Here is a 14,344-nt window from a genome sequence, read left to right as displayed (position 1 = left end):
TTTTATGTTTCTTCTTAAGGCTTTTATTTTCCTCCTACGCAATTGTTGAACGATTTTCTTGTATGGCGGACTTATGCTTTTTCCGTGCTTGCACTGTCTATATGGAGAATATTGACAAAGGGCCCAACCACTCCCTAGTTCGTATTTTTGCCATAGTGAGAGATTACCTTTACCACTCGTCTAATATTGGAAATGATAGTCATGTAGTAGATTAGTAGCTTTGAAACTGACACGGAGATGATATAATCTATCCAATTCCAGACAAGCTTGAATGATGTACTGCGTAATATAACTGACAAGCATAATATGTAATGTACTGCTCTTACTATGGACATGTAACTGCTTTGAGTGTTTCTCTTGATTATTATATAAATGGCAATAAAAAAAATTAGCAAAAAAAAATAAAAATAAGGAGTGCTAAAGTTGACAATGATACAATCCCAGACCTGTTCACCAGCCCTGTTCCTATCCATCCCACCTTACTTGAAAATAAGATCTTAGAAGCCAGTGAAGTTGAAAATTTTCTGTATCAACCCAACCAGTTCATAGTCTTATTACGTAACTATGTGTGCCTCCTTTTGTCTTTCCTTCAAGGGGGGAACCCCAACCAAGATAATTACAAGACAAGAGGCAGGTGGCAGTCCTATCAGTGGCTGCTTTTCTACTTCAGCTTCCCCTTCTTATTTGATTACTCCTGGGCCAGCGCCAGGAACCTTGGTTCTCTTTGGCCCCACCGCTACGACTCAACCACCCTCCATGCACTCAATCCCCGAAGACATGCCGACTGTGCAAGATCCTTGCCAATCACCACCCATGGACAGTTCTCATGCAGACCCTGCCACAGAGCCTTCACCATCGACAAAGCTCCAACAACCGCCAAAGGCCAGCTTGATGCATGCCCTGCCGAAACCCTGGCTTGCATCCTCCTCAATAAGTGCTCCTTGTACCGACACGCAGTAGAAATCTGGGACCGACCTGATCGACACCCTCCCGCCCGAGGTCACCTTCTTCACGGAAACATGGACCAATGCCACCTCCCGCCCCGACATCGCCACAGCCATCCCAGACGGCTACAAGATCCAGAGAAAGGACCGCCCCCACCGCCCAGGAGGAGGACTCGCCATTGCACACAAGACCCCCCTCCGACTCTCCACATCCAGCACGAGTGACCCCCACTCCAACACAGAGCTCCTCCACTTCCAGATCCAGACCAGCCCCAGGACCACACTGTGTGGCACCCTCATCTACAGAACACCAGGACCTCGCACCCAGCCCGTGACTACCATCGCCAAGCTCGTCGCACCCCGCGCCATCAACTCCATGGACTACATTCTACTATGGGACCTGAATTTCACCTCGACAACTGCAACGACCCTGACTCCAGCACTCTCCTGGACAACCTCGGACTGAAGCAGCTGGTCAACACGCCCACCCACAGAGCTGGACACACCCTCGACCCCATCATCGCGCGAGGGACAAACATCCATTTCAGCCACACCACCCAGCCCCTCTGGACGGACCACCACTGCAACCTTTTCGCCTTCAACACCACCACCGCACACAGGCCCGCCCCGCGCTCGCCACGACGGAACTGGAGCAAAGTCACAGAGGAACACCTCAACACAACCCTCCTCCAAAACCTCCCCAGTGCCACGACCGACACCAACTCCGCAGCCATAGAATTTCACAGCTGAATCTCCTGCTGCACCAACAAGCTCGCACCCATCCGCCACCCCGCCAAACAACACCCTTTGAAGGCCGCCTGGTTCACCACAGAACTACAAGAAGCCAGATGCTCTTACAGACGCCTAGAGAAAACCTGGCGAAAACAGAAAACCACGCAAGCACGGAACAACCACAGGAACGCCCTGAAGGAATACCACCAGTGCATAAGAGACACCAAACAGACCTTCATAAGAGACAAAGTCCAGACCAACGCGACCAATGCCAAGGAACTGTTCAATGTCATACAGCAGTTCGCAAACCCCACCAGCGAAGCCACGGACGTCACACCTTCCCCGGAACTCTGCAACAAGCTCAGCTCCTACTTCCATCTGAAGTTCAAGGTGCTCAATGACAACTTCAGCGAACCGATGCTGAACACCAACCCCCTACCCACCGTCGCTGATAAGCCAGCCATCATGACCTGGGATCCCACCACTGTCGAACACATCACCGCGACCATGACGAAAACCCACTCAGGACCCCCAACGGACCCCTGCCCACCGCGCATATTCCACAGGGCCGCCGCCGATTTGGCACCTGCACTAGGACGGACCATCAACGCCTCCTTGAGATCCGGCACCTGCCCAGACAAGTGGAAGCGGGTGGAGGTTAAACCCCTCCTCAAGAAACCAACGGCCAACCCAACGGACCTGAAAAACTACAGGCCCATCTCTCTCCTCCCCTTCGTGGCCAAAGTCACAGAGAGACTCGTAAACGTCCAGCTGACCGCCTTCATCGAAGAGAACTCCATCCTAGACGCCTACCAGTTTGGATGCCGCAGCAACTACAGCACAAACCGCCCTCCTCTCCGCCACTGATGACATCCGCATGCTACTCGACCAGGGTCACACTGCGGCCCTCATCCTTCTAGACCTCTCCGCAGCCTTCAGCACCGTTTGACACTGCACGCTCACAGCCAGACTTCACGACACAGGGATACAAGGAGCCGCCCCTGACTGGATCCAATCCTTTCTCTCGGCAGAACTCAGAGAATCAGACTCCCTCCCTTCCTCTCCGAACCCACCAACATCAACTGCGGAGTACCCCAAGGATCACGCTCTTCAACATCTACATGGCATTCCTCGCCGCCATAGTCAGACAGCATGGGCTAAGCATTGTAACATACGCCGACGGCACCCAGCACATCTTCTCACTCACGATGAATCCCGAAGACACCAGACTCTGTTTCCAGGAAGGAATGAATAACGTGGAAGCCTGGATGAAAGACAGCTGTTTGAAGCTCAACTCTGATAAGACCGAGGTCCCAATACTCAGACCCTACACCTCCCCCTTTGACAACACCTAGTGGCCCACCGCCCTCGGGAATCCACCCACCCCTAGAGACCACAAACGAAACCTCAGCATCATCCTCGACTCCTCCCTCTCCATGAACCGCCAGATCAACGCCCTCATCTCCACCAGTTTCAACTGCCTGCGCATCCTCCGCAAGACCTTCGAATGGATCCCCCCAGATTGCAGAAGGACCGTCACCCACGTGCTCATAACCAGTAGACTGGACTACGGAAATGCCCTATATGCCGGAATCAACAGAACTCATCTGCACAAACTCCAGACCATCCAGAACGCCGCGGCCAGACTCGTCCTCGGGACACCGTGTCACAAACACATGACGCAACACCTACGAGACCTCCACTGGCTCCCCGTCAAGAAGAGGGTCACCTTCAAACTCCTCATCCACGCCTACAAAGCCCTCAACAACATCGGACCCAAATCCCTTAACGAGAGAGTATCCTTCCACGTACCCAAGAGGAACCTCCGCTCCGCCGACCTCGCCCTGGCAGAAGTCCCCAGCATCCGCAGAAACGGAACAGGCGGGAGAGCCCCCTGTGCTCATTACGGCTTTGGGGGCCTATTGACTCATTATTTTATGACTTATTAGGGTTTGTGGTAGCCAGCAGATTACTATTTTAGGAATACACTTGATGTTTCATGTTTTACTACATATTATTAGAGCAGCACACGAGTTCCCTTCCACAAGCCTTTTAATCAGTTTGATCAGTTTGATAGGAAAACATTTCCCTTTAGACCTCACATTTAAGCCTTGTGCATTTTCCTAAAGGTCAAGAATCAGAAAGTTATAAGGTGAAGTAGGACAAAAAATACTCAGATTGAAGTTCTTTGGATCACAAATCTGGAGTATGTTTCCTGTGTGTCTTCGTGCTACTAGAAGCCATTTTAGCTTCAGGATAGCTTTACAAATCTGCTTGCTGTCTTTTGTAAGATGCTGGCATTTCCTTTTCCTATTTTTGCCTTCATCTCTTGTTTTTCTGCCTTCACTTCAGGTTGTGAATTCATTTAGTTCCTTGAAGCCTTTGTGGTATACGTGAACACATTAAATAAAGAAATAAAATCCCAGGATTCCCAGTTGAGCTTGCATGGATGTAAGAAATATGGCAATGATAGCAGTGTAAGGCAAGACAGGAGATCTTGCTAAGAGGGGCTCTGCCGATTGAGAAAAGGGGAAGTCCAATGAGTCTTCAACCCACAGGTGGGCTGGTGGGCCCGTGGGGGCTACCTGGCCGCAACATCCCCATCAATTATCTTTTTAGATTTGGGACTAGGCAGTGCCAACTAGAAGCAATCATTTACTTGACTTGGTAAACCTGTTCTTTTTGGTTTGTTTTCTTGCTTTCCCTCCCATTTTTTTTGTTTTCCTGTTATGTTATTGGACATTTATCACACGTCATAGTTCTCCTTTTTTCTTGGGCATCACCCTACACCCAGATGTTAGGATCCGTTCTGACAGCAACAGTGTTGTAGGTTACATGTTAATTATAAATGTTACTCTACACAGCTGCCCATCGTCTTGACTCCTGTCGACCATTCTGAACCTGTAATAATTTTATTGTTGTTTTTATAGTATGCTTCTGTTTATACCCTCGGTGTCTACTGTAAATGCCAATAAACAGATGTTAAATAAAAGAAAAGAATTGAGTATTAAGTTCTTTCTGGAAGTGCAGAAGGGGTGGGGGTTCCTAGATATGAACCGTATTACAGAAAGGAAATGGACTTCGAAAGAATGAAGATTAGTCCAATTAATTAATTCATTTTTTCCTCCATTGAAAACCTGTGCTTACAAAATTGAGTGTGTTCCTGTCTCCGGCACTCGCATGTTTTATGACTATTTCACCAACCTTGCAAAGGATCTTTTTCTGCGACAGGCTCTTCATTATCCAAACGACCCTGTGGTGTCTTCGGTTTCTTTAAAGGCTTTTTCCTTTTTTCTTCTGAACTGTAGCTAGCCACTTGTGATGAATTATACCACCAACCACATTCTGTCAAACGAAAAGTGTTCATCTGTTAAAGCCTTATTCCATTTGTAATAAAACTGTTAAGAGCACTTGCAGATCTACAGCGAAAGGTTCCACATCACATGTTTACTTGAAAAACAAAAAATAGTACCTTGCGATTGTAACTGGTCTACTTGCTTTATTAATACTAAGTCAGAAACAAGTGAGGAAACAGACAAGTTTTGTTGAAGAAAAAAAAAAATCAGACTCATTGTGCAATTGCTCATATCTTTTCTGTCCCATTATTCTTCCCTTGATGAAGGAACTTAGACTTACTCTGTATGCAATCTACAGAACTTATTCATGATTTTGAGTATTGACTATTCTGAAACAGACTTCGTAGTCTGAACACTGGGAGAATACCAAAAAAGAAACCATCTTCAAATTATTAACCTAAAAAAGTCCAAATATCAAACGGTTGGTTGGTTTCAATCCTTCATCATGCCCTTAAAAAAATAATTGGGGGGGCTCTATTATTAGTTATTTAAGGCTTTCGGTGCTCTGCTTTGCTGGGGGGCGTTTGAACCAGGGGAATGTTCCATAGGAGGCGTCAAAGCAATTCAAAGGAGCAAAGCCTAAAGAAGCCATATGGAGGCTTCTTCACAGCCATTCGGCTGTGTGTAGCAGAGCATTTGGCATGTTAGAAAGTGACGCTTGAGCAGTTGAGGTAAGCAGACTGCATTCCATGCATGATTTTCAACACAGATTTAAGGAATTGTACTGGTACCCGTGCTTGGCTGACATTCATCCTGCTTGAGTCTAATAAGGCAAGGGACAGCGTCTGGGGAGGTCAAGCGATGATATAGTAGTAAATGTAATAATTTTGTCGAGGGTAGAGTGGGTGCTGTGGAGAACTGATTAAAAAACCTTTTGAATTGTCCTCCCATTCGGAGGATGTTAATGATTTGATGGACTGGAGGGGGATATATGAAATGTTAATTGGTTGGACTGGAGTGGAAGAAATAGAAGAAAAGTCTTATGGACGAGTTAAATTGTAGCACGAGTTTCCTGGCTTAGGGTTGTGATAGCGGAGAAGGCAGCAAAGCAAAATATTTCTATATTATATACGAGTTAAGCATTAAAGGTCAGAGAGTCATCCAGCATTTAGTAGCTGATGGCCAGTCTGAGAATCGTGTTTGGAGGTTAGGCATAAAGAAAGAAAAGATGTATGAGCCATCCAGGCGGAAACGCCAATTCAGACGATGACGTCTCAAAAGAAGGATGTATAGCACTTAAAATGAGAAAAGTGGCAGGACAGATCCTTTTGTAATTGAATGTCACACGTGTGGTGGGCAGGTCGACTGCTTAGAAGGGGATCGAAAGCATAAGGAAGATGGGGATTAAAGCTGATCATGGGCAGATACATGACAATTAGAAATCTGTTAAACTAGTGTAAGTAGAAGAGTTTGGGCAAAAACTGGATAGCTGGTACTTTAGCAAATAAAGAAGATAGGTAATTAGTGAGCATTAGGCTTGACCTCCTTAGCTTGGTCTTCTCTCAAACTTTTTCCCTTCACCCCTCCTGTTTTCTGAACTTCAATCTGGTTGGCATTCAGACTCTGAACTTTTACCACTGCTAACCAGTGCTAAAGTGCTTGTGCTCTCTCCTTAAAACATGTAGAAACCGGCCAGATTGGCACATCCAAGTTACTTGTATGTCCCTTGTATATGGTACTACATTAGTACCCAGGGCCAGTAAATTAAATGCTACTAGTGGGCCGGCAGCACTCTTTGTGCCACCCACTAAAGTAGCACTTTATAAAGGTCTGAGGCATGTCATTGCAGCCTGTAGTGCAGTTTTAAACTGCAAATCAATCTGGCAAAAGAAACTTTTTTGTCAGGCCTAAACCTTCCTTTTTAGGACTCGGCTAGACAGAGCATGTCCTGTATCGAAGAGACATGTGTATTCAATATGTGGGCTTCAGCCCGCCTATAGGCTTCCCATTTGCTGACTCCATCATCGCTCTCCTTTTCCTTCTCCCCATTTGTCCATGGCATGCATGATTCATGCCTCTTCCTGTGTTTAGCCCTCCCAAAGAGCATGGATCAATTACTACTATCAATCCACTACTCCCATTTTAGGAACGGTTTTTGGATCTACTTTTTTCTTTATTTAAGAGCCCTTCTCAGGAGCGCTCGTGTTTTTAATCATTTCAAGCTTCGTTTTTGTAAATAGGCTGGTAAATCTTGTTATATTGTCACATTTGTTGTACATTCAAAGACTGGACAATTTTTAGCGCCAATTGTCCACCCCTTGCTTGTTTCTTTTTGTGGAAGAATTCCATGACAGTGAATGTTTTCCATCTCACACTCATGTCCTCCCTCACCTAAAACAGACACACGGTGCTTCATGTTGCATCCGTTATATAAAAAATGTCAGCTTTGGTTTCAGGCTTACTTTGCATGGTAAGTGGCTTTATTTTCGTTTACATTTATAACTTAACGCACACCCACGTGTGCTCTGTATTACTTCCTTGTTTTTATCTTTTGGAGCGTGCTGGGCTGCTTTTTTCCGTTTATCTTGCCCAAAGGCTAGATTATTAGAGGGGAAGCACAACTAGTTTGCAGTCTCCCTTTACTCTCAGAGCGTGCGGGCTGCTCACTGTTTGGTGCTGATGGGGCTTCTCATTGTTTGCTTGGGAGTACAGGCTTACCTTCTCCTCTGTAGTTCTTCCTCACATAGCTGACAAGTTTTCAGGCTGCTTATGTGCAACATTCAAATGTCTTACGAGTGACACCGGTGCCTAGAGTACCAAGGCTGCATAGTCTAGCGCAAACTTCATGCCTCTTTAACCCCTTCGCCGCGGGACTAATTCCCCCGCGGCGCTGGTGGGAGGGGGGCACGCGATGGTCCATGCACCATCACGTCCCTATGTACCCAGGCCGCCAGTGGCTCCAGCACGAGAGCAAAAATCAGCGGGGATAGTGGGCACCCTTGCCTCGCTCCCCTGCGTAGTTCGAATGACCTTGACGTAAAACCGTTGACTCTCACCTGTCCCAGTACACCGGTGTATAGCAGATTTACCCAGGCTTTGTATTTAGGCCCTAGCCCCATCTTGTTTAGCACTTCAAATAGGTTCGGCCATTCTATGGAATCAAATGCAATAGAGGCGTCAAGGGATAGAACCGCTGCATCTTCTTCAAAGTATTGTCTGTGGGCCATCACGTTATGGAGACGGCGCAGATTAAGGGCCGTGTTGCGCCCTGGCATGAAGCCGGATTGGTCTGGGTGGACTAATGAAGAGATAACTGTCACCAATCTGTTAGCCAGGACTTTTGCAAATATCTTGTTCTCCACATTAATCAACGAGATTGGCCTGTAGGAGCTGCAGTTCTCCGGAGGCTTACTTTTTTTGTGAATAACTACTATGGTGGCCACACGTTGATCCAGCGGTAACATTCCCTCCTCCAGCCCCTCCTCATACATGGCTCTTAAATGCGGTATAGTCAGGGAGGCGGTGGCTTTCAAGAATTCCACTGGGATGCTGTTTGGTCCCATCACCCCTACTGATTTCAGCTGACCCAGGGCCCAACCTACTTCTTCATTCATTAGCTCTTGCTCCAAGGTGTCTATGTCCGCTTCCGAGAGGCTAGGCACATCGCTGTCCCCGAGGAGCTGGCGAGAGTCCTCCGCTGTGTAGTGCGTAGAGGGGGAGTACACCATTTCATAGTAGTCAGCAAATTTTTCCGCCATATCCCTCGGGTGAACCACAGTGTCACCCGCCGGTGCCGGCTGGAGAGCCCTGTTCCCGCCTCTCTAGCCACGCCAGCATCTTACCTGCCCTGTCCCCAAGCTTGTATAACCTATGTTGAGTTAAGCGGTGCTTAACCACCATCTGTCCCCTGATTTTTATCTTGTATTCGTCTTGTTTCAGGAGGAGCCTATGGCTTAGGGCAGGCGAGGGATCTCTTGAATGTTCGCATTCTAGTGCGAGAAGGTCGGATTCTAATTTAGTCAGGAGTTCATGTTTTTGCGAAATAGCCCATCTTTAACGACAGGGCTAGACCCTTGAGCACCACCTTAAATGCTTCCCAGAGTGTTTGTGTGGAGGTGACTGAGCCCACGTTTTCAGTAAAATAATTTTCTGTGTGGGTGCGAAGTTCGACCCTTATATCTGGGATGTGTAGGAGCCATGGGTTAATGACTATAGTAGGGCGAGGTTGACGTTCCCAAAGTATATACTCCGTCAAAACCGGGGAATGATCCGAGATCCCTCTCGGTAGAACCCTATAATGGGCGAAGTTACCCATCTCGGACATTTGTGTGAGAAAGTAGTCAATGCGCGAGAGACTCCGATTGGCGCCAGGGAAGAAAGGACACAATTTATCAGTTGGGTGAAGTATGTGACCTACGTCTGCCAGCCCGAACGCCTGCACAAAGTCAACCATGAGGTAATTGGTCGTGTCTTTTGACCTGCGGGTGTGGCGAAACACGGTGTCGTCAAGTCATATTGTAATCTCCCCCCATGATCAGTGTGCCCTCCTGAAGTCCCATCAGCTTAATACCCAGGTCTTCCAGTGCTGTCTTGCCCATAGCGGGCGGTAGATATACAGATATCACATTTATACCCCTTCCGTCCCACTGAGCCTCAACTCCCGCAAACCAGCCCCCTGTATCAGCCTACACGTTGTGAATAATTAAGGGCGTCTTCTTTTTCACTAAAACCGCTGTACCTCTTGAGCCTGTGGTGTAGTCGGCATGTATCAGGAGCCTATAACCCCACCTAGTAAGGGACTGTAATGACCTACTTCTCTGTATGTTTTGGTGCTTCTGTCAGTCACCAGGCCATTACTTACCACATCCTTTCTCAGGTTCCAGAAAGACACCACATTTCACAATACTTACCCAAGAAAGGAATAAACACTGACAACAAATAAGACCATTGCCGAGGAGCTCGCAAATAACAACAAGTCACGACACCTCCTAATCTAAGAGGGTACACAGCACATGCTCCTCCTAGCAATGTTATTTAGACATCCCTGATGGGAGCCGATTTCAATCAATCAATCAATCATAACATTTGTAAAGCGCACTACTCTCCCGGAAGGGTCTCAAGGCGCTTGGGGGAAGGGGTCCGCTATTGCTCGAACAGCCAGGTCTTGAGTTGTCTCCTGAAGGCGAGATGGTCCTGGGTCAGCCGAAGGTGGATGGGGAGGGAGTTCCATGTCTTGGCCGCCAGGTAGGAGAAGGATCTGCCTACGGCGTTGGCTCTTCGGATGCGTGGTACGGCGGCGAGGGCGAGGCTTGTAGAACGTAGCTGACGGGTGGGCGTGTAGAAGGTCAGGCGGTCGTTGAGGTACTTGGGCCCCACGTCGTGGAGAGACTTGGGTGCGTGGGTGAGGAGCCTGAACGTGATCCTCTTGCTGACGGGGAGCCAGTGCAGGTCTCTCAGGTGGTCGGAGATGTGGCTGCGTCGGGGGATGTCGAGGATGAGTCGGGCGGAGGCGTTCTGGATGCGTTGGAGTCTTTTCTGTAGCATGGCTGTGGTTCCGGCATAGAGGGTGTTTCCGTAGTCCAGTCGGCTGGTGACGAGTGCCTGGGTGACCGTCTTCCTGGTTTCGGTCGGGATCCAGCGGAAGATCTTGCGGAGCATGCGTAGGGTGTTGAAGCATGATGAGGAGACAGCGTTGACTTGTCTGGTCATCGAGAGGGAGGAGTCCAGGATGAAGCCCAGGTTGCGTGCGTGGTCTGTTGGTTTGGGAGTGGTGCCCAGGGCGGGGGCCACCAGGAGTCGTCCCAGGCGGAGGGAGATGGTCCCAGGATGAGGACTTCCGTCTTGTCTGAGTTCACTTCCGTCTTGTCTGAGTTCAGTTTCAGGCGGCTGTTCTTCATCCATTCGGCGACCTCTTTCATCCCTTCGTGTAGGCTAGTTCTGGCGGTGTCAGGGTCTCTGGTGAGGGAGAGGATCAGCTGTGTGTCGTCGGCGTAGGAGATGATGTTGAGGTTGTGCTGGCGTGCGATGGCTGCAAGAGGTCTCATGTAGACGTTGAAGAGGGTGGGGCTGAGTGATGATCCTTGCGGAACGCCGCAGATGACTTCGGTGGCCTCGGATCGAAACGGGGGGAGGTGGACTCTCTGTGTTCTTCCGGCGAGGAACGAGATGATCCACTCCAGTGCCTTCTCTTGGATACCGATGTTGCTTAGGCGTTGAGCTAGGGTGCGGTGGCAGACAGTGTCGAACGCTGCAGAGAGGTCCAGGAGGATGAGTGCCGATGTTTCCCCGTTGTCGAGCAGGGCTCGGATGTCCTCGGTGGCTGCAATGAGGGCGGTCTCGGTGCTGTGGTTGGCTCTGAAACCGGACTGCGAGGGGTCGAGGGATCCGTTCGTCTCGAGGAAGGCGGCAAGCCGCCTGTTGACGGTCTTCTCGATGACTTTGGCAGGAAAAGGGAGGAGCAAGATGGGGCGGAAGTTCTTGAGGTCGGTGGGGTCCGCTGTTGGTTTCTTCAGTAGGGCGCTGAGCTCGGCATGCTTACAGCTCTCCGGGAAGGTGGCGGTGTTGAAGGAGGTATTGATGATGTTCCGGAGTTGGGGTGCGATGGTGGAGTCGGCCTTGTTGAAGACGTGGTGGGGGCAGGAGTCAGTTGGAGATCCGGAGTGGATGGTGCTCATCGTGCGGGCTGTGTCTTCGGTGGTCACTGTGGTCCAGGTGCAGAGGGTGGCGGTGGAGGGCGTTGGTTCGACGGTAGGGTGCATGGATTGTGCGTCGAAGCTGTTGTGGATGTCGGCGATCTTGCGGTGGAAGAACGAGGCGAGAGAGTCGCAGAGATCTTGTGAAGGAGTGATGTCGTTGTTGCCGGTGCTGGGGTTGGAGAACTCCTTGACAATGTTGAAGAGTTCCTTGCTGTCGTGGGCGTTGTTGTCCAGTCGTTCCTTCAGTGATTTCTTCTTGGTGGTGCGGATAAACTGGTGGTGCTTGCGGGTGGCGTGTTTGAGGGCGGTCATGTTGTCTGTGGTCTGGTCGCGGAGCCAGGTTTTCTCGAGGGTGCGGCAGTTCTTCTTGGAGTCCTTGAGTTGATCGGTGAATCAGGAGGCCTTCTTGCTTCTGGGTCTGCTGGGAGGGTTCTTCAGTGGCGCGAGGTCGTCGGCGCAGGCGGTCACCCACTGCGTGAAGTTGCGGGCTGCTTCGTTGGGGTCCGTTGTGCTGGCGGGTGGCTTCTGGCTGAGGGAGGTAGTGAGCTGCTCGGCGGTGATCTTGCTCCAGCTCCTGTGAGGAACCTGTTGCGGGTGGTGGTGGGTCGTGGTTCTTCTGAAGCTGAAGTGGACGCAGCTGTGGTCGGTCCAGTGAAGTCCGGTGGAGCGGCTGAAGGTGATGTGCTTGCTGGAAGGGAAGACGGGATCAAGCGTGTGGCCGGCGTAGTGGGTGGGGGTGTTGACCAGTTGCTTGAGTCCGAGGTTGGCGAGGTTGTCCAGCAGGTCGGCGGTGTTGCGGTCCTTGTTGTTCTCCAGGTGGAAGTTGAGGTCCCCTAGGAGGATGTAGTCAGCGGAGGGGAGGGCGTGCGGGCTGATGAAGTCAGTGATGTCGTCGCTGAATTGTGTGCGTGGTCCCGGGGGTGTGTAGACAAGGGTGCCTCTGAGCGTCGTCTTTGGGTCGGCGTGTATCTGGAAGTGGAGGTGCTCTGCGGCGGAGAAGGTGTCGTTGGAGTCGGTCGTGATGCGGATGGTGTTCTTGTGTACGATGGCGATGCCTCCTCCGGTCTGGTTGATACGGTCCCTCCGGGTGATCTTGTATCCGTCTAGGATGGCGATGGCGATGTCGGGTGCAGAGGAGGCGTTCATCCAGGTTTCCGTGAGGAAGGCGACGTCTGGTGAAGTTGTGTCGAGCAGGTTCCAGAGTTCGATGGCGTGTCTGTGGATGGAGCGGGTGTTGAGCAGGATGCACTTGAGGTGGGTCTTGCTGGTGCTTGGCTTGGCGGGTGCGGTGCAGGTTCGGAGGCAGGTGAACTTGCATGCCTTGCAGGTGAAGGGTTCGTGGATGCGTTTCGGGGTGGCCCGGCAGCAGGCGGGGTTCCGGCCGGCATTGAGTGCGTTGAGGGCGGCGTCGTCGTAGGTCTGTCGGGTGGTCTCGCATCGGCGGGGGTGGGGGATCCTGGCACTGGGCGGGGGCCGGGGGTCCTGGCACTGGGCGCGGTCCAGGCGCGGACGGGCGCAGACAGGCTTGCCTTTGGCACGCCTTCGTCGCACAATCGGCGCGCCCGCTGCGCGTCAACGCTGTGCGTCCACATGCCCTCTGCCATAAATGGAGAGTGGGGGGGGGAGGGGCGAGGTAGGAGCAGCTGGGAGGCGAGAGCGGGATGGCGGAAGGGGGGGGGGCAGCGGTGCAGTGATGCTGGAGGGAGCGTGGGTGGGGCCACGGGGGAGCAGCGGCAGGGAGCGGGGTGGGGCAGGGTACAAGCGGAGACACGGGGCACAGTTAGCGAAACGGAGGGGTACAGTACAAAAAACCAAAATACCAAAAACAAGTACAATACAGAGCTTCACAAATAAGTACAATACGAAACTTTACCAGGCACAAGGACGGCGGAACGAGTAACGCAAAAGCGGCAGCAAGGGCGGCAATACCAGTGCTTAGCACGAGCAGGCACTATCAACAATTACCCATTAGAGGGGAATCGCCCATCCCTCTGTAGGTACTTGGTAAAAAAAAGGGTCCCGACCTTCCCTCACAAGGAATGCAAACAAATGATATGCTCTAGGGTTTCTTTATTACATGATAATAGGATGACAAAAGAAAGAAAGAACTAAATATCACAGTGAACATTTATAGCAATCACCAACACATACATATACATAGAGCCTGAAAATAAAAGCATAGTTAGATAAAGTTAGATATACATCGAACACCTCACCATAATCTTAGGCGTCTTGTCATCTGAAGAAGGGTCCGTCTCTCTTTCCCTCTCTCTGGTTGGGTCCGGACTCTCTGTTGCACAAACACGTCTGCACGTCTGCACCGCGATGTATCATCAGACCGCCAAAACACCAGACCAGCATCTCAGCATCTCACCATCTCAGCATCTCAGATTCTCTGAATCTCTTCAGCATCTCTGCATCTCTCTGCCTCTCAGCATCGCACCCTCTCTCGGACCCCCTTTCTCTAATATAGAATGCTATCCTCTATCGAAGCTTCTGGAAGAACCCGCCTACCTTTCTCACAAGATTCCTGTACCTTTCCACACCAAGCACCCAACAGCAGCTGGCCAAGCGTTTTGTTATGGCGCCAATGCGAAGAAGGCACATTCCTCCTGATAAGAACTAGTCTGCTCTGGTTCACTGCCGGTGAACAACACATGTAATCTCAAATATCACC

At 50.4% G+C, this 14,344-nt stretch overlaps 1 protein-coding gene across 1 annotated transcript in view; it reads right to left on the bottom strand.

Moving 5' to 3' along the window:
• The window catches only part of SDHAF4 (succinate dehydrogenase complex assembly factor 4), a 101,118-nt gene that overhangs the window by 14,967 nt on the left and 71,807 nt on the right, over positions 1-14,344 (bottom strand). The window contains exon 2 of the mRNA XM_078648018.1: positions 4,881-5,021. Coding sequence (XP_078504144.1) covers positions 4,881-5,021 — 141 coding nt within the window. The remainder of the gene's footprint in view (positions 1-4,880; positions 5,022-14,344) is intronic.

Source organism: Lissotriton helveticus, chromosome 6 (assembly GCF_964261635.1).
Source record: "Lissotriton helveticus chromosome 6, aLisHel1.1, whole genome shotgun sequence".
Lineage (NCBI taxonomy): Eukaryota > Metazoa > Chordata > Amphibia > Caudata > Salamandridae > Lissotriton > Lissotriton helveticus.
The sequence above is the reverse complement of the archived record's forward strand: the minus strand, read 5'-3'. Positions and strand labels throughout refer to the sequence as shown.